We start from the raw sequence: 24,980 nt of genomic DNA, 5'->3' as shown, positions 1-24,980 counted from the left end.
CATGCTTTGTGACTAATTACAGGCTAAAATACAGTTGTAAACCAAAGATTACCTGTATATTAACAGGATTAAAATAGCTTTAAAAATCCCCCTGTATGATAGAAGCTTGTTTGTTTAATTTTTGGCAGAAACATTTTTGTAATTACTGTTTTCTTCAGCTAATGTTTTCTTTTGTACACTTCTTACCTCTTAGATATATCTTTCTAAATCATTAATACAGCTACCACAATTTTGTTTTACCATATATAAGTATAACATTATATGAAATAGAGCACTTTATCTCTGTATTTGGCAAAGACTTATAGTATGAAAAATGCAACACTGTAATAGCAGTAGACAGAAGGGATAGGGATAAAAATGCACTGCAAGGGACAATGGAAGCATAACAGCAGCTATGCAAATAATGATAAAAAAATATTAACCAAACCCTGGAATATGCAGTGGAAATCCTAGCCCCCGAGTTAAACAAAATAAGTAAACATATTTTAAATACAAGTGTTCAGATTTATTTTGTAATTCACAGTTTCTACTGACACCATAAATCTGTTGTTTATTACAGATCCTAGTGCCACAACTTTGTATGATTCATACAAACAGTGTAACCCTTCTGACTCTCATTCTGATTTGGACTCACTTCACAATTCATATTCTTGTATAAGTCCATCTCATTAGCCCTGTAGACCATAAAAGCTAACATGAAAAATGTGAAACAAAGACTTTTAAATAAATCACATTACATATGAAATTTAGAAAAGACGTTAGATCTTTTAAAAAAGGAAAACAAGGCGGCACTGCTGAAAGTGCTCAATAAGTTAACTTATACATTATTATCTTGAAACCTCTCCCCAAAGACTGTCCTTATCATTCACTCTAGGGTACTCTCATTTCAGTAATCTGATAAAAATTAAGTCAAATGAAAAAACACATACCCATTTACACAAAAAGTGTAAAGTTAGTCCCCATGTTGCAGTCGCATTACTGAATAATCTTCCACAATCAGCTATCCCCTGGATACTTTGGAATCCATATTAACCCTAAGCAGCAAGTACTAGGCATGCTGGTAGGGGATAAAGGGAATTGTACAGAATGTGGCTGGGAAAAATTAATATGATGTAAAAAAGGCAGCTTTGAAAAATTGTTGACAAAATGCTATTTGTTTTTTTTAAAAAAAACATCAAAATATCTAGATGCCCTTCTTTACTTTTTTAGTCTATCACCTCGCTACAACAGAATTTGTCATACAAAAACTTCCACTATGAAGTATTCAATAAAATTTAAAGATGATCAGAAACAGCTGCGACACCAAATGTTCCCACAGTTATATCTTTGTTTCCTTTGATGATATCGTGCAGGCTTGGCAAGGACCCCGTTTTAGTCTGTATTGTTTTTCTGAATTTCTGCTCTTCTGGGGCTTTAGAACGTCTTCGTTTAAGAGTTCTCTTCTCAGTTTTTGTCTTTTGGATTTGCCCATTGCACAAACCTCTGCATGCTGAAATTCCACAGAAATAGGACTCTTCAGATTGTGATGAGGTTTCAGAGCTTCCTTCTGATGGTAGGCTTTTGTACAAAGAATGATATACCTCACCAATATTAGAGAAGTCTTTCTGATTGGTAAAAGTCCTCTTGGTTTTTATTTCTCCATTAGCTACTTGATGAATTGGTTCAGCTACTGGCTTGATTGTTTCAATTTTCTCATTTTTATATTTGCAACACTTCTTCTAAAAAAGAAAAATAGATTGTTAAGTTTTTTAACAGAACAAATTTATATAATGCTGTTCTTAGGTCAGCTATAATAACATACCTTTTTTTCTGGTGAAAACTTCAATGGTTCTACAATGTAGAAGTCATCTGGATTCACTAAAAGAAAAAACAGATATAGATAGTACCTTTGTACTTTTACATGTATTAGGTATATTCTTTCTTATTAAAATAGGCAGTAGCATTAAAACTCAGTAAAACCGAAGAAATGATATAGCATCAATATAAGTGATAAATTTAAAGTAGACTCTGAACTTGTTCTTTGAGTAGATCTTACACTATTAAGGGTATGTTTTACATACCTAAGCTACACTGGTTGTTACTTATACTCAAGTCTGTAGCCAAATAAATGCCCTGCAGACAATTAAGAAAATTGTAGTTTAGTAAGTCAATCCACAATTAGGAGTCTCTCTAAGATGTAACCTGCCTATCATCACTAGTCTGTTCTTGAATGACCAGAAATTGAGGGGAAAAAATAACTTCTTTTCAACACTGGAATTAGATGGTAAATTAGGTGGTTATGATTGTGCATGAAAGCACATATCCATAGTTGACATACTGCACGTTATGCAGTGAATAACAAATGAACCAAATATGAGTTCTATAAAAAACAACAACACTGTGATTGAATGAGCTCTAGAACATTTTTTTTTTCATTTTGACTAGATCACACAAATGGGATCCATGCAGGAACAAGTGAGAGATTGATAGTGTGGAAATGACAATCCAGGGTGGGGCATCGTCGGAGCGGAGCTGGAGGGTGAGCAGCTGCTCTACCAGCATGACTTTTTCTGCCTTTTAAATTAAAATCGTGTGCCCATCCTGGAGAGAAGGGTAAGGGGTTGTTATGCCGCACCTGATGAGAGGATTGCAATCCCTCATCGGAGCAGGCTTTTAGACTGCCAGGACCAGGCAGAGAAGAAGCCAGCGTTTGCTGGCCCATAGACATGGCCGCCTCATAAACATCGAGGAGGAAAAAAAAGAGATTGGTGAACATCGGTGTCTACGTTAAGATTTCTTTTTTCTCTGAGACTTCTTGGATGCTTTCAACAACATTAAATACGTGGAAGACAAAGAAGCTCGAAATTAAACAAGCGGCGATTGAGAGGTTTGAGCAACAATATAAATAAGATTGGTGACCGGAGATCAGTTAGTCAGCAAAAGGGCGACATAACAGACGAATGCAGTTCCGGGGGAGGCAAAAGAGTGAAGATTTATTAAACCTAGATGTGGATTTGTGAAGACTAACTACATCTACAAATGGAAAGTGGAACTGCAGATTGCAGGATCCTAGCGTTCAGATTTTTAAAAACCAGAGACTGAAATGACTAGAGTGGATACCACTTTTTGATTATTTAAGGATACCGAGAAAGAGAAGACAGGAACAGTCGCCATATTAATTTCGTCATTTAACTACCTTCGCTGCATTTGTTCCCTGATTGAGCCCTCTCGGAAGATATAAGAAGAAAACGTATGGTACTGTATCAATAACACTTTTATTGTTTCAGGTATAACTTCTCTAAATTTCCTTGAACCTTTAAACCTCTAAACATTTGTCAAACACTGTGGAACTTATTGGATCACGCTGGATTACATTGAATAGAACTGAGATAGAAACCAGACCTAGGAAATAACAACTGAGAATAAAAAAAGTAAATGCAAATTGGTTGCGAATGGGACATAAAGACAGAAGATTTGATTGAACTATAAATATTTGGACTTGAATATTTCTACCATTGATATTATTACTACCCAATGAATTGAATTTAACATATTTTTTATTTATATTATTGATTTTATTATCTATCTGCCTTTTGGAAAATTGATTCTATATAATATTGTTTAATAATATGAGATTAATGAATTAATTAATGAATTGAAGGTTATTAATTAAGAAATCCTCTCTCTTTTCTCTCTCTTTAAAAAAATTAATTATAATTGCACAATATAAATATTTAATATAAGGTATATATAAATATATGATATAAACATTAAATATAAGTTTGCATTATATATAGACATTAAGTACAAATTTTGCTATTGGTTTAAGTTTCCTTTTTTCAAATTTTTTAAATATACATATATTTGAGATAGACAAATCTACTATTAATTAACAAACTGTTTGAATAGATATATACCTATTGATTGTTTACAATTTATATAGATTTAAACTCTGTACCCTATTTCTATAGTTATATGTATAGATAGATTGGGGATTGGTATATAACAGTTAAGAGGTGATTGAATATTAGAGTGATAATACTTATAAGAAAAAGATAAAGTTTAAAAATTCTAATGGCAACCCAACAAACCATAACTAAATCAATGAAGAGGGGTAATTTAACCCTGTCATCACCCGCTGTACAGAAATCTTCCTCAGCCTCTGATATTACTATTACAGAGGGTAAAGAACAGATTCCCACATTACAAACATTACAGAACTCCTTAGATAAAATACAGGAGTTTATGATTAAGCAGCAAAAAGCCCCAAGCAAAACTCAAGAAACAATTTTGCAAAACCATTTAGAGACACAAAACTTTTTTGAAGAAGTGTGTGAGAATTTTGTTAAAATTAACACTATAATAGAGGGAGTCCAAAAAACAGTGGATAAACACGAAACTAAACTACAAAAGGTTGAAGAAACAAAAGAAGCTAATAAATTAAGAGTAAACGAAAATGAGGAAGAACTTAAAAGGGTAAATAAGGATCTGGAAGCAGCTATTGCCCAACTTGAGTTGGAAAAAGCTTCTTTTTACCTAAGACTACAAAATGTCCTGGAAGGGGGAAAACTTATTTGCAACAGCTGTCAAAATTTTTGCAGAGGAACTAAAAATAAATGAAGATGAATTAATTAGGCATGTAGATGAGGTATACTGGGTGCAGACTAACTATGCACGGCATCATCAACTCCCCAGGGAGATCCATATTAGATTCACTAAAAAAACTTTAAGCGATGAAATCTATAAAAACACCAGAGAGGTATTATCATATAAAGGGAAGGATATTATAGTATTAAAGCAAATCCCAAGAAGAATTAGGGAGAAAAGAAGGGACTTCCATTACTTTACAACTAAATTAATTAAAAATGAAATACAGTTCAGGTGGCTGGTGCCCGAAGGGGTGATGGTCACTTGGAAAGGAAAAAAATCTCTATAGAAGTGTTAGACCAAGCAGATCAATTTATTATAGAACATGTAAAAAAAGGAGAAAGTAATATTGAATTAGAGACAAGTCAGGAAGAAGGAGAAATAGAAGAGAGTGGATAAATAAAAAAAAGGAAGAGTGGAAAGAACGGGAAATTACAGAGGATTAAGCAGCAGTAAAAGAACGAAATAGCTAATAATAGAATGAATAAACAGATTAAATTATTTTCTGTGAATATCAATGGGCTGAATTCCCCTCAGAAAAGAGGACAAATATTTGGTAAATTAACAAAGCAAAATGCGGATATTGTTTGTCTCCAAGAAGTGCACATAAAAAAAGAGATAAAATAGTATTGGAAAAACCTAAATTGGGAAAATTATTTTCATCTTTAGCAGAAGAAAAAAAAAAGAGGGATTGCGGTTTATATAAAAAATTGGTTAAACCCCATAATAATTGATAGAGGTGAAGAAGGGAGAATACTTATTATAGAAATTGAAATTAAATGGAAAAAAATAACACTAATTTTCATTTATGCACCTAATAATGATCAAAAAGCTTTCTATAAAAAATTGTATCAAAAATTAATAAAAGTTGGGAAAGAAAACATCTGTGTGGTCGGAGACTTTAATGCAGTAGCAAACTTTGAGAAAGATGATAGGGGAATGGAAAAAAATAAAAAGAAAACAGAATTACCAGATGAATTTAAGGATATAATAGAAGAATTTAAATTAAAGGATATATGGAGAGAAATGCATAAAGATGAATATAAATATACCTACCATTCGAATCCACATAAATCGTGGTCTAGATTGGATATGGTATGGATGGATATAGAGCTCCAAAAAGAGATTATAGCAGCTGAAATTGAACCAAATTTTTGGGCGGATCATAATCCAATAAGTTTTATAATTAAAGGAAATCAGATCAAGAGACATAGATGGACAATGGATACCAAAACAATAGAAGAAAACCAATACAAACAATATATAGATAAAAACTAGATATCTTTCTAGAAAAAAACTGGAATAATGATACATCGATTCAAAACATATGGAATACAACAAAGGCCTGTGTTAGAGGTTTAACAATAGCATACATGAGTAAAAAGAACAAAAATAAAAACAATCAAATGAGAGAAAACCAGAAGTAGCTAGAGGAATTAGAAACTAAGTGGTTAAAAGATCCAGAAAATGTGGAAATAAAGGAAGAAAGGGAATTAATTAAACATAAGATTAACCTGATGGTACAGGAGATAGCCCAAAAAATTAAATCCGTGAAACAGAATCATTTTGAACATGCGAATAAGCCAGGAAGGTGGCTAGCATATAAATTAAAAAAGCAAACTGAAAAGAAATACATTCAACAATTAGAAAACGAAATGGGAGAGAAACAATTTAATATAGAGGAGGAAAAAAAAGATAATTAAAAATTGTTTTCAAGGACTATATAAAAAAATGAAATAGGAGAAGAAGACATAGAATTATATTAAAATGAGGCTGAATTACCACAAATATCTGAAATTAATATAGATAGGATAGAGAAAGGCAACAATGATAGAATTGGAGAGAGCGATTAAGAGACAAAATAATAATAAAACACCCGGGACAGATGGAATTCCCGCGGAATTCTATAAACAAATACATGAACCTACAAAAAAGCTAATGCCAGTAATGTTAAATGAAGTGCTAAATAAAGGGGAAATCCCTCAATCATGGAAAGAGAGATTAATTACTTTAATACCAAAAGATCCAAACCAAAGACACTTAATTAAACAATATAGACCAATAGCATTATTGAACTCTGACTATAAAATTTCTGCATCAATACTAGCAGAGTTGAACAGGTGGTTGAAACAAATCTAATCATACATAGATATTATTATTATTATTATTATTATTATTATTATTATTAATAATAATAATAATTAGATTTGTATGCCACCCCTCTCACAACAACAATACACAATACAAATCCAATGATTAAAAACAGAACAATTAAAACCCTTGATTTAAAAACAATCATACATCCCAAACAAACCATACATAAAACAGGATGGCCGAGGAGAATCAATTTCCTCATGCCTGGCGGCAGAGGTGGGTTTTTAGGAGTTTGCAAAAGGCAAGGAGGGTGGGGGCAGTCCTGATCTCCGGGGGGGGGAGTTGATTCCAGAGGGCCGGGGCAGCCACAGAGAAGGCTCTTCCCCTGGGTCCCGCCAGACGGAATTGTTTTGTCGATGGGACCTGGAGAAGGCCAACTCTGTGGGACCTAATCGGTTGCTGGGATTCGTGCAGCAGAATATAAATGAACAATTATTTTGATTATTCATGAGGAAACAGTAAAATATACAAGATAAGAGATTCTAAATATTGGAAAGAATGCTCTAATAGCCAAGAGAGTAATCAAAGACAAATATTAAAATTCCTTTGATTCCAAAAGAATTCACAAAATCTTCTCATGCGTTAGTTTGCAAAATAATCTGTAGTTACTTTTCAGGGGAAAATGTAATACTGGAACGTCAAGAAGCAGGCATAATTTAAGAGATAAAACAAGATGATAAAGCTAACAATTGAGAACCTTGAGAGTTATGTATCTTCTATCTTAATATTTCAATGGTTGAAATCTTGTCTTCCACAAGAATGATACTATAAGATTATACAAGTCTTTGTGGTGCCATGGGAAGCAAATCTTTATTATATTTGGTAATTATCTATCAGTTTATATGAAGTTCTAAAGGGAATTAAAATAAAAGTCAAATGACAATAGTTCTCTTAAACTTGTAAAGCAAATTCCATTTATTCCATTTATTTGAAAACTCAGCTAATAACCAAAATACTCCTGATAAATAGTCTCTGAGCAAAAAAGGACTGCTAAAGATAACAGCATTTGATGGACCTAGGTTTGCTTTATTGCACAGCTACTCAAAATATTGCTAACACATGCACATACACAAACAAATCTGACTACATATCAGAAGATTTTAATTGCACTTTTATGTTCCTGCAACAAATTATAATGTGTATTATAACAACTGTTCTGAAATAAGAGTAGTGGTTTCACTAGCAATCTGCAGAAACAAGCAGTTAAAAAATAGCTGTCCTTACCTTGTTTGCTATTTAGTTGAAAAGACTGAGACCTGGTGAGTGGAAAGGAGGTTCTTCTTTTCACATTCATATCATCATAGGAGGAAACACATCTGCAGGAGAAAAACAGTGTTTTATCACCAAAGGTGATAAAATAGCTTTTCCTGGCGAAGTTCTAAAATCCAGTCTTCTACTCTATTCTGAGAAACCTATTGCTTCTATTTTCCCATTTTCATGTAGCACAAGAGCTTACTGCAAAAGCCTTACATTTCTGATATATACTTTATATTGCTACAGAAATTTAAGTTTAAGTTTAAGTTTAATCAGATTTGTATGCCGCCCCTCTCCGCAGACTCGGGGCGGCTCACAGCAATAACAATACAATGTAAAACAAATCTAATATTTAAGTTAATTTTAAAAAACACCACAAATTAAAACCAATCATACACACTAGCGTACCATGCATAAATTTTATAAGCCTAGGGGAAGGGAACATGTCAATTCCCCCATGCCTGACGACAGAGGTGGATTTTAAGGAGCTTACGAAAGGCTAGGAGGGTGGGGGCAACTCTGATATCTGGGGGGAGTTGGTTCCAAAGGGTCGGGGCCGCCACAGAGAAGGCTCTTCCTCTGGGTCCCGCCAAACGACATTGTTTAGTTGACGGGACCTGGAGAAGTCCAACTCTGTGGGACCTAACTGGTCGCTGGGATTCGTGCGGCAGAAATTTGCATGCATGTTGAAGTTTATAAATCTCCAAAGGGTTTAATAATGTAGCCATAAAGCTACTTTTGTTGAGCTGTATCTCCCAGTCTTTCTGTACGGAACTTATTTGTTGGGAGTTGTGCTTCCCCAATATTTGGAGAAGCATTATGCACTCATAAGAAAAACGTATCAATTAATTTTCATGATTAAGCAAGACATATTTCTAAAGGTGACAGTATTTCATAGCCATTAAATGTGAACATCCTTTTAAAATACAAGATAACTTTTTACCCAAATTTATTCCAATGGATAAATGTGATTACCATATTTTTCAGTGTATAAGACACACCTTTTTCCTCCCTAAAAGAGGCTGATAATTATGGTGCGTCTTATACTCTGAATGTAGCTTTTTTTTCAGCCCAAACTAGCTGCTTACGATCTTCCCAGCTCTTACCTTGCAAACTCTTTCATTGTTTCTCTCTGCGAAGAATGTTTTCTAAGCTCTAAGTCTTTGCCAGGTTTTTTTATTACTCTAACTTGCTCTGAGTAAGTTTCTTTCCAGCTCTAAACAGGTGCTAATGATGTTCCCAGTTCTTACCAGCTTGCAAGTTCTTTCATTATTACTCTCTGCCAAGAATGTATTCCAAACCCTGTCTTTGATTTTTTCCTCTATTCTCTATTTGATCCAAATGTTTCTTTCCAGCCCTAACCATGTGCTAACAATGTTCCCAGCTTTTACTGGTTTGCAAGCTCTTTCATTGTTACTCTCTGCTAAGAATGTATTCCAAACCCTGTCTTTGTAGGGTTTTTTCCATGGCTTTACTTGTTCCGGATATTTCTTTCCAGCCCTAACCAGGTGCTATTAATGTACCCAAGTTCTTTTATTGTTACTCTCTGCGAAGAATGTTTTCCTTTTTTTAAAAAAAGAGAGAGCTCCGGGGCTGTTTCTGCTTTTTGGCTTTTTCAGTGGCCGGTGAGGCAGCTGCAGCTCGGAGGGACATGCAGCCAGAGGGGGAAATTTCCAGAGCACCCGTGAAGGCAAGGCAACCCACATGGAGTGCAAGGAAGATCCTGAAAACTGAAGCTGAAGAGACCGGCCTCGTGGCCTGGAGACGCAGCTTTCTTACACCGATAAGGGAAGCAGAAATTGACAGCTACAAAAAGACAGATTTTGGCTTTGAAGGAGAGAAGGAAGGAAAAGGATTGTGAAACATTGTTGACAACGAAAGAGAGAGAGATTTTATAAGAAATTCCCTTTTGCTGCTTTTTGTGTGGGTGTTCCAGAGACTATTGAGGCTATTGAGGCGGCCATTATAAAGGTGAAAATGGAAGAGACAAAAAGTGAAAGTGTTGGACTGGTAGATCAAAACTGAGAGATCAACCACAGACTCTTTCAGCGCTGTAACTAATTTGCACGGATTTCGATTTGATAAACAATTTGATCTAAACTAGAATCACTGTAAAAATATAATACTATATATCTGGAATGGATTTGGCAGCAGAAGGGGGAAGGACTTTTGAATGTGAGAAAGTTGGTGGGAAGTTGGACTGAAATAAGACTCTGAGAGTGACTGGGCAAACCGGAAGAGCGCACAGAAGAAAAGGGAAATTGGCAGCCCTGCACATTTATTTATTTATTTGGACATTTAAAAAAAAGAATTATTAAACAACTCAGCGATTTACATGAACTGATCATATAACCAGCTCCTTTGGATTGATTCTGAAATATCAAATAGCTTAATTTGGCTTTCTTTTGGACTGATACTGACATTTGACATTCTACTGATTTTTAAAACCTGCAGTCGTCATATAAGGACTCTTGACTGGTTCTAATACTGATTTACACCAAGATCTCTTCCATATTTTTTTTTCCAATTTGCAATCAGTAATCACTTTATTTGGACTATTTGGACTTTTGAATGATAATGAATTATTGAATCATTATTGAAATTAATATATCTGAATACATCAATCATTATTGAATTTAATACATTATTGAATTTTTACCTTGAGACAGTAAGGCTTTTTTTCTTTTTCTTAAAACAATATTATAGTATTTGTATAAGAATATTTAATCAACCTGTTACTGATTCCACTGGGTCATACTTATAGATTTCTAATACTATTAATACTTTTTCCATTTGCTATTAACTATTTAAACTGAATTAACTGAATTTATCTGTAGAACGAAATTAATTAATTTATTGAATTGATTGAAGTATTGATACGTGTATAGTAATTTTGGTTAAACAAAGTAATTGGAATATATAATTGAGATAGTAACATTAGTCATACTCTTAGATTAGTTCTAGATAAGACATCGACTTCCCAAGCATTAGACACAATCCTTACATCTTTACAGGAAATGATGGTAAAGATGCAGCAGCCAATAGACCGAAATTATGAAAAACTGCCTGGGAATATGGAGGTGATGAGGGATGACATTAAAAGAGTTGAAGATAGGGTAGACAAATTAGATGAAAAAATGGATCTCTTTCAGGAGGCTTTAATAAAAATCTTTTCAAGTGGTCCAAATGTGTTTGTACAGATAATCCCCGAGTTATGACAGTTCACTTAGCGTCTGTTTGAAGTTGCAACATAATACCCCACCCCACCTGGGACTTTCGACACAGTCCCGAGGTTATGAATATTGTAGCATCACAACGATTGTTCGCCCTTATGAACAATCTCAGAGGCATCGCAACAATTGTTACCACCACCATCACCACTGACTTTGACTCACCAATTTCGCTACCTCAAAGTGCCCCATTGGCGTGCACTTTTCACCCGGAGACTGAAAGTTTCTGGGGGCCATTATCTCACACGACTTCAGGCATCCTTACATTTCTGCAGAGAATGCGTACTTGAAGTCTCACAACATCAGGGCACCCAAAGGTTCCAGTGTGTGCACAAAAAGTGTTTGCACACCAACAGGAGGCTTGAAGCAATGTGATTTTGCTGCCTAAAAGCCTCCTCCTAAAGTGTACAGACACTTTACCATATCGAGACTGAAGGCTGCCATCCACTCTTGAACTGGCAGGCAGTCTTGATAAGTCAGAAAAGCCCAAGTAGGCTGTGCTCGTCCTGCTCTCCCTCTACTCTCACCAATATATTTTTGGAGCATTGGGAACAGGCAAAGAAACTGGGGCAGAGAGCCTGGAGAGAAGGCAGCTTGCTAGATCTTCGCAAAGTAAGTGAATCTACACAGACCTGCCTGCCTGGGCGTGGGAGGAGGGGGAAAAGAAGCAATTGTGGGGAGCATGATGTATTTCAGTAGGTTGGAGAAGGCCTTGGGTGGGCTTAAGCAGGTGGTCTGTTCAATCACTAGACACCCCCCCCCCAATGGCTTTTCCCATCCTGAGATACTTCATGTTCATTTAACAATCCACACATTTGATTAGCAAATGCATGGGCGAAAGCTGGGAGTGATCATGGCCAAATTATGAAGAATCCTTGAGTTACTAATGTAATTGGCAGTCCCTGTTACATTTGTAACGCAAGGATTACCTGTACCAAAGATAAGGAATCTACATTGTATTTATTTTACAGAACTCATGAAGTAAAGTATGATGTGCATTGTAAGCTTAAGAGCAAAATGAAAAATTAGAAGTAAGATGAGAAAATGGTTGAACTGCATATATATTACTTTTTGCTGAGTGGCTTCTAAATGGAGCCATCATCTCCTGCCTTTTTACAAAGGAAAAGGAACTTTCTGGTAACTATTTGGTAGTTAGGGCACATAGGAAAGGGGGTAATAACATTCTGCAATTGGGTGTGGCTTTTCAAGTGTGCTAAATGGAGGTAAATATTGAAATAGCTTATTTATTTTATTTCCCACTAGAAGGATGGGTAACTGCTCTTAAGCTATAGTATTTTTCATGACCTATCTACAAGTTATCCTGAATGGCAAGATTTTTTCAAAAGCAGTTTGATAATTTCACTTTTTTCACATAACATTCATTCACAAATTTGATAATTTCACACAGCATTCATTCATAAATTTAACACCTCAATACATCTCCTTTTCTACACATTTATATAATAAAAAGCATTTATTTAATGAAAAGCATTTTATAAGTTTAGTCATAAATATGTCTTAGTATATAGTTGTTCTTAGTTTTCCTGACTGATCTAGGCTAAGATAATAAGACACATACAAACCTGAGAAATAAGTTACCTTTTAGGACTAGGATAGTGATTACTTTTGAGAATCTTTGAGAAGTAATCATTATTCAATTCTGGTTTATATTTGCAATGTTGTAGAAAAAACATAAAGACTAGGATGGCACAGAATATCAAAGAAATAACAAGATAACTCTGGTGATCTGAAACCTGAAAAAGAAATTGTATAGACTGTATATCATGGTTAAATATTAAAACAACTACATATATGTGATGGTGAAGGTTCCTTCTGCGAGCTTGTGGGTTTGTTTCTGAATACTAGCTCTTTTATAATGAATTGTTATCTCCACTCCTTCTTCACATACACATGTGTGGTGTTACAAGATGACTTATAATAAGCAAGTGTAATGATAAAGCTTTAGACAGTTTACAGAAACCTTGACAGCAGATAAGAAGTGGTACCTCGTCTTACGAACGCCTCTTCATACAAACTTTTCGAGATACGAACCGGGCGTTCAAGATTTTTTTGCCTTTTCTCACGAACTATTTTTGTCTTACGAACCCTCACTTCTCTCTCGGCTGCTGCAGCTGAAACGGCGTGTCAGAGGAACTCTCCGCAGCCGCCCCATCCCGCTGCCAAAATCCCCTTGCCTACCGCTTCCTTCGCCCCATCTTGCTTCCAAAATCACGTCTCCAGCCACCTCCATTTCCCTTCGTTTGGTCCTCTATTCCCCACTTCTCCTCGCTGCCTGTCTCCACTCTGTTTGCCTTCGTTTGGTCCTCCATTCCTCTCTATGTGTCATCCAGCTTCCACGGAAGGTTTCTAAGCTTTCCTCTTCCCCATTCTCCATGAAAGCTGGAGGACACATAGAGAGCAAATGAGGAAGAGGAGAGCTTATGAACCCTCAGTGAAAGCTGGAGGACACATAGAGAGCAACCGGGAAGAGGAGAGCTTATAAACCCTCCGTGAAAGCTGGAGGACACATGGAGAGCAAACAGGGAAGAGGAGAGCTTATAAACCCTCCGTGAAAGCTGGAGGACAGAGCAGCAAAGGAAGTGAAGGAAGCTCTCCTCTTCCCCATTTGCTCTCTCTGTGTCCTCCAGTTTTCACAAAGGGTTTCTAAGCTCTCCTCTTCCCCGTTTGCTCTCTATGTGTCCTCCAGCTTTCATGGGGTAGGGAGGCAGGTTCTGCCGGGCCGGCTTTTGAGGATCCTGGTGGGCAGCTTCAACTGGGGGATGGCCGGGAGCCGCTGAAAATCCCTGGTCCTAGTTTTCTCTTGTTTCGGCAGCTCCTCGGCTCCATCTTCTATAAAACTAAACACCCATTACTAGTATTTCATGTTTTTAAAAAAGTGTTCAAAATATGATACCTAAATTTTAAAACATGATTCTTTTATATTATTCAGAGTTTACCTTTCTTTTTAGTTCAGCTACTGTTGATGATAGATTGGAAACAACAAGTGTCATATTTATTAGTTGAGCCTGTAGAAGCTGTATGGACTCTGTCTGTTTCAAATCCTAGGTAAACAGTAAAAAAATCCTTTTCTTAAACTTTAAAAGTATTTACTATATAGAAGTGCAGTATTGCTGAAATCGGATAATTTATTTAGCATTGGAATTGTATCCTTATTTAGCAACCACAATGGGAACTGGCAACACCATGTGTAAATGGGAAATCAGTCACCACAACTGTCCTTTCTGGCTTGATATTGACAACATTAATCAGTTTCAAACCTTGGCTTTTGCTTGTGTCCTAACTTTTTGCCCTTTGGTATGCTCATTCTAGCCTTTGGATAATGATCAAAAAGGGAATTAACGTTTACATCCATTGGAGAGGAAGCAGCATCCATGAGAATAATGAAGCACACAATGTGAAATACATATAAAAAGCAATATGCTGGTGCTAGCAGCCACAACGCACTACACAAACAGCTTGATATATACTCCACTGTATGCCTGCTTCCTCTCTTGCAATCGCTTCTTCTCCAATTTCTCTGCTTTACAAAGAGAGAAGGGAAAGATTTGAATAACATTCCCACGGAGAGGTATGGGAAAGATCTGCACAGCAACTAAGCAACAGCCTTTTCTAACTTTTCTAGCTTTTCTAATAGAATAAGTTAACATATGCTTTTGAGATATGCATGGAGAAGATCTGGAGCAGGACATGGACATTTTACATTAAATTTAATTTCTACAGTATCATCTTAAGGAAAGAAGAAGAAAAGATGGTATTATTAGAAGAAAGGAATCTGTTAGAATCATGGTTATATCTGTTAGAATCATGGACATATTACTTGATAAGAGGCATTATATTCTTAACTGTTTAACTATATTAAAATTATTGAATTTATTAACAGGCTTATATATGGGGGGGAAACTATTATTTATAATAATATAGATTTGATAGTATTAACATCAGGAGGGAAAAGAATGTTTTGAAAGGATTCTATGTTGTTTATATCTTTTTAAAATTAGGATAAGATGGTGATTATATGAAATTCGTTATGCACAGCCTAAAAGGGGGGGGGGTATAATTTTAGAGGGAATGTATTTTGTTTTGGAGAAATATCTAGTTTGAGGAAAGGGGAATTATTTAATAAGTAAAAAACTTCTTATGTTTTATATGATACTGGTTATAATGAGGCTTTGACAGACTCTTTGTATTTTTTTTTTAATAAATTTTTTTTTAGACCTTTTTCTTAAAAAAATATTTGGGAAAATTTAAACTTAAATCTATAACGTAGGATATAAAAGAAACACATGTTTATATGGAAATATATGATCTGAATGGAGAAGAGGTGTGAAATATGTTAAGCAATGGTAAGAATATAAGAAAATGATCTTAAACTTTAGGAACAGCTAATTGATTCTATAAGATTTTTACAAGATGTAAGATATAACGTGTATGAATTATGTATTAAAATGAATTAAGAATGGAATGAATTTATTTAGATAAGAAATGAACTGATTCTTGGAATAAGCTATTTTCTAAGGATTTTTTTTCTTTATATACAAAGCAATTTTAAAAGTTTGCAAAAATTGAAAATGTTTCATGAAGAAAAATTTAATATTTGAGAAAATTTAAAATTAAATCTAGAACTTAGGATTTATCAGAATCACATGTGTATATGGAAATATATGGATTTGATAGCAAGAATATAAGAAACAAGTATTGAAATGGAATTAATAATGAAATAATGGAATAAATTTACTTAGATAAGAAATGAACTGATTTTTGGTTTAAGCTATCTTCTAACGAATATATGTTATTTACTTTATTGACTTAAAACTATCAAAAATATGGATCGAAGAAGGGGAAGCTTTTCCTATTACCTATTGGGATCAATTCAAATAGAATAGGGCATGAGAATTCCGCTGGGCTTGCAGCGATAAAGTTAGAGTAGGGCATAAAAAATTTAGCTGGACATACAATATATATATAATTAGTTCCCGGTTAGATATTGGAGGGCTTTCTTCCTTCCCTTTAAATTTTTTTTTATGAACAATGATGGAGAAATTACCTTAGATATTTAAATTTCAGACAATCTGGACCACAAATTTGGAAGAGCATGTTATTAATTTTTGAAAGGTTATAAGTTGGGTCAGGATTAGGGAAGGGGACCAACAATTTAGATTAGGGCATGATGATTCCGCTGTGTTTGCAGCGATAAAACTAGGCTAGGGCACGATGATTCAGCTGGGTATGCAGCTTTATATATAAAAGTGACCCCACTGGGCTATCAAGGAAATTTCTTTCTTTTCTTTGTTCGGGTTGGAGGATTGTGTTGGGTATGTTCTTTTATATAAAGCAATTTAAAAACTTTGCAAATTTTGGAAAATGCTATAAGGAGATAGGTGGAGAAGTCAATGAGAAGAAGAGGAAAGTTCTTCTTTGCTCTTTCCTCCTCTTCTTTCTTTTTTTGTTTTGCGCTTTTCTTTTTTTCTTTCTTTATTCTGCTGTGTCTTTATACCTATATTTATCTCATTTATTTGGTGTAATTTTCTATTTTCTGTCTTAAGTTTTTTTATTTCTTAATTTCTTTAGAGATTTAACTTTATTTTATTTTTAATAGATTTAATTTTGTTTTGATTCTATCCTTTTCATTTTTATTTTTTATATAAAGCAATTAGTAATTTATTTATTTATTTATATATTTATTGGATTTGTATGCCGCCCCTCTCCGGAGACTCGGGGTGGCTAACAGCAACAATAAAGCAGTGTACAATAGTAGTCTGATGTTAGAAACAATTAAAAACCCATTAATATAAAAAAAACCAAACATACATACATACCATGCATAGAATTGCAAAGGCCTAGGGGGAAGAGGGTCTCAATTCCCCCATGCCTGACGGCAGAGGTGGGTTTAAGCAGCTTACGAAAGGTAAGGAGGGTGGGGGCAATTCTAATCTTTGGGGGGACTTGTTTCCAGAGGGCCGGGGCCGCCACAGAGAAGGCTCTTCCCCTGGGTCCCGCCAAGTGACATTCTTTAGTTGACGGGACCCGGAGAAGATCCACTCTGTGGGACCTAACTGGTCGCTGGGATTCGTGCAGCAGAAGGTGGTCCCTGAGATAATCTGGTCCGGTGCCATGAAGGGCTTTATAGGTCATAACCAACACTTTGAATTGTGATCGGAAACTAATCGGCAACCAATGCAGACTGTGGAGTGTTGGTGTATCATGGGCATATTTGGGAAAGCCCATGATTGCTCTCGCAGCTGCATTCTGCACGATCTGAAGTTTCCGAACATTTTTCAAAAGTAGCCCCATGTAGAGACCATTACAGTAGTCGAGTTTCAAGGTGATGAGGGCATGAGTGACTGTGAGCAGTGACTCCCGGTCCAAGTAGGGTCGCAACTGGTGCACAAGGCGAACCTGGGCAAACGCCCCCCTCGCCACAGCTGAAAGATGTTTCTCTAATGTGAGCTGTGAGTCGAGGAGGATGCCCAAGTTGCGAACATTCTCTGAGGGGGCCAGTGATTCTCCCCCTAGGGTAATGGACGGACAGATGGAATTGTCCTTGGGAGGTAAGACCCACAGCCACTCCGTCTTGTCTGGGTTGAGCTTAAGTTTGTTGACACTCATCCAGGCCCCAACATCCTCCAGACACCAGCACATCACTTCCACTGCTTCGTTGGCTGGACAGGGGGGGGGAGATGTATAACTGGGTATCATCGGCGTATTGATGATACCTCACCCCATGCCCTTGAATGATCTCACCCAGTGGTTTCATGTAGATATTAAATAGTAGGGGGGAGAGGACTGACCCGAGGCACCCCACAAGGGAGAGACCTAGAGGTCGACCTCTGACCCCCCACTAGCACCGACTGCGATCGACCAGAGAGGTATGAGGAGAACCACTGAAGAACAGTGCCTCCCACTCCCAACCCCTCCAGCCGGTGCAGAAGGATATCATGGTTGATGATATCGAAAGCCGCTGAGAGGTCAAGAAGTACCAGGACAGAGGACAAGCCCCTGTCTTGGGCCCGCCAGAGATCATCCATCAACGCGACCAAAGCAGTTTCCGTGCTGTAGAGGGGCCTGAATCCAGACTGTTGAGGACCTAGATAATCAGCTTCTTCTAAGGACCGCTGGAGCTGAAATGCCACCACCTTCTCGACAACCTTCCCCAAAAAGGGGAGGTTGGAGACTGGACGGTAGTTATTGAGTACAGCTGGGTCCAGGGAAGGCTTCTTGAGGAGGGGGTGCACAAGTGCCTCCTTATAAGGGGCCGGAAAGGACCCACTCCCCAAGGAGGCATTGACAATCTCCCGGACCCAGCTCCGCGTCACCTCTCGACTGGCCGAAACCAACCAAGAGGGACATGGATCCAGTAGACAGGTGGCAGAACACACAGCTCCAATGGCCCTGTCCACTTCCTTAGGTGTCACCAAGTCAAACTCCTCCCAGACAGATGGACAAAGATGTTTAGCCCCAGTCACCTCGACTGACTTGTCAGTCGACTCTGTTTTACAATTGGAGTCGAGGTCCGCTCGAATCTGAACAATTTTATCAGCGAAAAACGTGTTAAAATCCTCAGCACTACTCTGCAAGGGCTCCCCAACTCCCCCCTGGTTAAGAAGGGAGCGGGTTACCCTAAACAGAGCGGCCGGGTTGGATTCCGCTGATGCAATCAAGGTGGCATGATACGCGCATCTTGCCGCCTTGAGTGCCACTTTGTAAGTTATAATATGAGCTCTTACAAGTGTTCGATCGGATTCGGACTTACTCTTCCTCCATCGCTTCTCTAGACGTCTCTTCTGGCGTTTCAACTCCCGGAGCTCCTCATTGAACCATGGAGCTCTGCGGGGTCTAGTGCCGCGGAGAGGTTGCAGCGGCGCAATTCGGTCAAGGGCCTCTGCTGCAGCCTTGTTCCAGGCCTCAGCCAGAGACTCTGCCGAACTGTGGACGAGTGCATCTGGAAGAGCCCCAAGTGCCTTCTGAAAGCCTTCTGGATCCATCAGGCGGCTGGGGCGGAACAACTTAATTGGTTCCGCCTCCCTGCGAGGGAGGATTGGAGCCAGGAAGTCAAGCCGCAGCAGAAAATGGTCTGACCATGACAAAGGTAACACTTCTAAGCCCCTTAATCTCAGACCATTACTCAGTTGCTCAGAGAGGAATACCATGTCGGGTGTGTGCCCCCCCTCGTGAATCGGACCCTGTACTACTTGGGTCAGGTCCATGGCTGCCATGGTGGCCATGAACTCCTGTGCCAGTCCAGAGGACCCGCCGAGTGATGGCAGGTTAAGGTCCCCCAAGACAATGTCTAGGGAACCCCACCGGCCACCTCGAGTAGCACAGACAGGGTTTGTGCCACGCAGCTGGGAGGCAGGTACGTGAGAAGCAAGCCCACCTGAACCCCTAAGTCCAACTTCACCAGGAGGGACTCACAACCCACAATCTCCGGAGCAATGAGTCTGCGCAGGTAAAGGCTCTCCCTGGCTATAATAGCCACTCCTCCCCCCCCTTCCCTGGGGTCGGGGTTGATGCCATATCTGAAACCTGGCTGGGCAGATTTCAGAGAGAGGGACTCCTCCCTCCGGGCCCAGCCAGGCTTCAGTTACACATGCCAGGTCGGCCTCCTCATCCAGGATTAAATCCCGGATGAGGAGAGCTTTATTTACCACCGACCTGGCATTGAGCAGCAGCAACCTGAGCCCAGGGCCAGAGTTACACTCATCACCAGTGCCCAGGGTTGAGCTCATGGAGCCAGAACAAGGAATTGTTATTAAACAGCGATCTCTTGTTCTCCTTGAACGGCTAACTCCGCGGCTCCTGCCATATCTGCCTCTCCCCAGCAACACCGGGATATTCCGACCCTCCGCCACCCCAGAGATCAATGCCCCCTCTCCTCCTGCCTTTCCAGCGTCAGGTGGGCCAAATATATCATTCATACTATATACAATAATCTCATCCATGCCATAACTCCACTCATCCCATCCATCCCACTCATACCAATCATTTATCCCATATATATTATTGCACCCACCCCAGTTATCCATTAGTTAAAAAAAAAAAACCCCAATTAATTAAAAAATGAATTAATTCACAGTAATTAAAATACTAATTAATTAAGAAACTCCCCAATAATTTAGTTAAAAAATAAGTTAATTATTAAAACACAAATTGGGGAGTATAAAATCTAATAATTTAAGATAATACAGTGGTACCTCGGTTTTCGAACGCTTCCTTTCTCGTACATTTTGGATACCGAACAAATTTTTCTGCAAAAATTTGCTTCAGTATCCGAACAAAAATTCGGATACTGAACAGAAAATTTTGTTTTCTATCCGAAATGTAAGATCTGAGGGACGAGGTGAGAGGGAATGGGAGTCGGAACGCCCCTCCTGGCTGCCCTCTTAATAGCCTTCCAGTCTCTACCTTGTAACTTCTCTACGCAGCAGGAAGGGTAGGGCTGGCTAAAATACCGGCAGCTTCGTGGGGGCTACTTTCCTCAGCGTTCAGTCGGTTACCTACAAGCAGCTGCACCAATTTTTTTCCCCCGGCGGTGGCGGCTCCGTCGGCTTCCCTTCGAGGAGCAACAGCAGCATCAGGAACGTCACGTGAAGGGAAGCCGCCGGAGCCGCCACGGGGAAAGAAAAAGTTGGTGCAACTGCCTGGAGGCAACCAACTGAACCGCGCGACATTCCCAACGCAGCAGCAGCCACTTGAGCCACTCGAACAAAGCGTCGCGCCCCTCTGATGCTTTCGGCGGCTTCCGAAGCGACGCTGGGCTCTTTTGCCGCCAAAAGCGTCAGGGGGGCGTGACGCTTTGTTCGAGTGGCTCTGCATCAGCGCGGGAAGGAAGGAAAGTAAGCCAGCCCGGCTCTTCTCGGCTCGTATCCCGGCACTTGGTGAGTGGAGAGGCGGTCGCCTCCCATGCCGCCCCACTCTGGGGGTCCTTGGCTTCTGCTGGGGGTGGGGGGATCCGAACGCTGTTTTGAATTTCACATTCCGAGTGGCCCAAACGCCAAAGGCGAACTTCCGCACCTCAGGAGTTAGCTCGCAAACGGCGCGGCTGTTTTAAAACATCGCTGCCGGCCTGGGGGGGGAGAGGGAAAGGGGGGAGAGGGGGGAGAGAAAGAGAGAGGGAGAGAGAGAAAGAGAGAGGGAAAGGGGGGAAAGGGGGGAGAGAAAGAGAGAGGGATAGAAAGAGAGAGTGAGAGATGCTCAGTGAGCCTTTCTTTGAAGTTGCCTTTCTTTCTTTCTTTCTCTCTCTCTTTCTTTTTCTCTCTTGCTCTCTTGCTCTTTCATTCTTTTTTCTTTCTCTTTCTTTCTTTCTCTTTCTTTCTTTCTTTCTCTTGCTTTCTATCTTTCTCTTTCTTTCTCTCCTTCCTTCCCTCCTTCCATTTCTTTCATTCTCCCTCTCTATTTTTATTTCTCTTTCATTTTCTTTCTTTCTCTCTTGCTTGCTTTCTTTCTTGCTCTTTTTCTTTCTCTCTTTTACTTTCCCTTCCTCTATTTCTTGCTTTCCTTTTCCTTCCTCCCTTCTTTCCTCCCTCTACAGGATTGGGTGGCAGTGAAGTTACTCTCCCCTTTCATAAGTTTCCTTGCTTCCTTCCTCTGTTCCTGTCCCTTCACCCTTTCTTTCTTTCTTCCTTTCTTTCTTCCTTCCTTTCTTTCTTTCCTTCCTTCCTTTCCTCCCTCCATTTCTTGCTTTCCTTTTCCTTCCTCCCTTCTTTCCTCCCTCTACAGGATTGGGTGGCAGTGAAGTTGAATAAATAACTACAGTTTAATGAATAAAAATAAAAGTTTGCCATGTTGATTGTTTTGGGTAAAAAGAGGAAGGGAAGGAAAGCTCTCAGCTTATCATCTTATTAATAAGTAAAGTTACATTTATTCTTGCAATGTCTTTTTGCATAATTTAGACTAACTTTGTGAGTTTTTTGAGGGCTGGAACCAATTAAAATTATTTACATTAATTCCTATGGGGAAAAGTCGTTCGAGATAAGAGCTGCTCGACTTAAGAGCGCAGGTCCGGAACGAATTAAACTCGTATCTCGAGGTACCACTGTACTAGAATTCGGAACAGCTTAAATGGGGTCATAGCTAATAGTATATTTTTATAGCATTAAAAAATTGGGCAGCTATTTTTATTCAGATGTCAAAAGTGAAGGTGGTAGCATTGTATTCTATAACTTCCTGAAATTGATTTATTGTAAAACAATTTGATGTTGTTGTTATAATTTTTATTGTACTGTGATTGGAGAGAAAAAAATAAAAAAATTCTTTGCATAAAAAAAAGTTTTATACACTGCAATCTATCTGGTCCCAGAGCCTTTTCATTCTTTTGTTTCTTAATAGCTTCTGATAATTCCATCACTGTTATTCTAGCATCGAGAATTTCTCTGAACATTTCTGGCATTTTAGGTATATTTGCTTCTTCCAGATGTTGACGTTTTAAAAAATCATCTATTACCTCTTGTTTATACAAATCTCTAAAATAGCTTCAAAATTTGTTTCTTTTCCTCTTCCTTATATTGCAGTTCACCTTGTTTTATCAATTTTTCCTCTTTGTTTTTTTCTGATCTTGAAAGCCAACCATCTTCCTGGCTTATTTACCTATTCAAAAAAATTTTGCTTTGCTAATTTCATCTTCCTAACTACTACTTCTTTAATTTATGTTTAGTTAAATCCAACATTTCTTGAGTCTTTACATCCTGAGCATTTAGCTGTAGCTGTTCTTCCAAATTTCTATGTTTCACTTCAAGCTCTTTTTTGTATATAAACTTTAATCTATTCCTCTTATTCATATATGTCAAAACCAGACCTCTGAAATAAGCTTTGGGTGTATGTTCTCTTCTGTTTTCTTGAAAGAAAAATGTCATTTCTTTTTTAATAAATAAATCAAAACCTTTTTCTTGTAATATTTCTCGTCTTAATGTCCATATAAATTTTCTAATTTTACCTTTCCATTTCATCATAATAGGATTATGATCTGCCCAAATGTTAGAGTCAATAACAACTTTTTGAACTTGAATGAACAAGTCCAATGTTGTCCATGCCATATCAATTCTTGACTACGAAACATGACTCGCAGAGTAGAAAGCAGTGTTCCCTCTAATTTTTTTTTTTTGGGGGGGGCGGAAAAGTACAATGTCTTAGCGGCAGTCCCTTTGGGACTGGGCGGCACAGAAATAAATAATAAATAAATAAATAAATAAATAAATGGATGAATGAATGAATGAATGAATAAATAAATAAATAAATACTGTGTGTCTATAACAGTGAGCTCATAATAGGGCAACTCTATCAATATCAAAATGCCACTTAAATAGTTGAGCTAGTTTCAAACTAGATTTTGATTTTCTTTCTCTCTTCCTTACTCCCATTCTTTTTTCTCTCTTTTCCTTCCTCTCTTTTTTCTATCTGTTTCTCTCTCTTCCTCTCTTCCTCTCTCTCTCCTTCCCTCTCACTCTTTCCCTCTCGGCTTCTGGGCAGGTTTGGAAAACTCTGAGTTGATGATGATTTTTAAGTGAGCGATTGCTCACTGCTCAGCTTAGAGGGAACTATGGTAGAAAGTATATTGTTTTTCTTTCAAGTGCCTGTCTCTCCAGACATTCATCAAACTCCATTCATCTACCATATTAAAAATGATTTAGGTAAAGTCCTCTTTTAAGTCTCTTTCCCTTATTAGTCTTATAGTCCAAATCAGCCTTTAAAATTGCTCAATAGACAAATATTCTCATAGTTTAATTCATTTTCTTATGTAACTTTAAATAAAAGATTTGATTCAAAGTTCTATCACTGTTGAAGGCTTTGAGGAATCTGATAAAGTAATCTCTGAAAGGATGATTGAACAGGTCATGAGTTATCTAGTTTCCCCTAAAACTAAACACAAACTGACTTAGTCATGCTAATATAGTAGATAAATAAAGGTGCAGTCTTAATGTTTTATTAATAAGAAATCCATTAAACTATAATAAAGAAGTGTTAACTACTCTTGATATTACAAAAAAATGCCTTTTTATAGATAGTTGGTTTACATCCATTTGTTGATAACAGTTGAAAGTTACAGCAATGCTGAAAATATTGACTTATGATCACTCCTTAAAGTTCTGGCTATTGCAGCATCCTTGTGGTCATATGATCACCATTTATCAGTTTCCCTGCCAGGTTCCAACAAGCAAGGCAATGGGGAAGCCAGCAAAAAAGATCACAAATCACTCCAGTAAATCACTCATGTCGCTTTTTCTTTGAAAAGCCTGTTATAGATCCCAGAGACATCGAGAGTGTCAGGATTGCCACTGCTAAGCAATTCAGCCACATTACATCATGCTTTATGACTTAGTGACAGTAAACCTAGCTCCAATTCCCATCATAACGTGGGGACTACTTGTAAAATAAATTTGTTTCTTGAATTGCAAAACAGATAGTTACCGATAAGTTACAGTTAAGTTACAGATAATAAAAAATAGGTTTGTGCACACCTGCTGTTCTGCTATAAATGAAGTATTCTGAAGTTTTATTATTGTCTTATTAAAAGCTTTCTGCATTTCTTCCATTTGCTTTCGGTACCTCAAAGTAAAAGAAAATATTAACATCATTTCTCATATCTTCCCAATTTCATTTAGTCAACACTATACCTGCACAATTAGAAAAACAAAACAAAACCTCAACCCTTTTAAAATACAGTGTAAGAGTGCTCAACTGATCAGCAAATCTTCCCTTCCA

General features: G+C 37.8%; 1 protein-coding gene across 4 annotated transcripts in view; it reads right to left on the bottom strand.

The window, feature by feature from the left end:
• Positions 1-483: 483 nt before the first annotated feature.
• Positions 484-24,980, bottom strand: part of SUCO (SUN domain containing ossification factor) — a 279,446-nt gene continuing 254,949 nt past the window's right edge. For 2 of the 4 annotated variants that reach the window (XM_070746846.1, XM_070746848.1), the window contains 6 exons: positions 24,737-24,824; positions 14,222-14,326; positions 12,864-13,018; positions 8,005-8,096; positions 1,802-1,857; positions 484-1,718 (listed from right to left, as the gene is read on the bottom strand). In XM_070746846.1, the coding sequence (XP_070602947.1) occupies positions 1,275-1,718; positions 1,802-1,857; positions 8,005-8,096; positions 12,864-13,018; positions 14,222-14,326; positions 24,737-24,824 (940 nt within the window). In that variant the 3' untranslated portion in view covers positions 484-1,274. The remainder of the gene's footprint in view (positions 1,719-1,801; positions 1,858-8,004; positions 8,097-12,863; positions 13,019-14,221; positions 14,327-24,736; positions 24,825-24,980) is intronic. The other 2 variants (XM_070746847.1, XM_070746849.1) reach the window with 1 other exon arrangement.

Source organism: Erythrolamprus reginae, chromosome 3, assembly GCF_031021105.1.
Source record: "Erythrolamprus reginae isolate rEryReg1 chromosome 3, rEryReg1.hap1, whole genome shotgun sequence".
Taxonomy (NCBI): Eukaryota; Metazoa; Chordata; class Lepidosauria; order Squamata; family Dipsadidae; genus Erythrolamprus; species Erythrolamprus reginae.
This window is presented reverse-complemented; position numbering and strand designations above follow the sequence as displayed.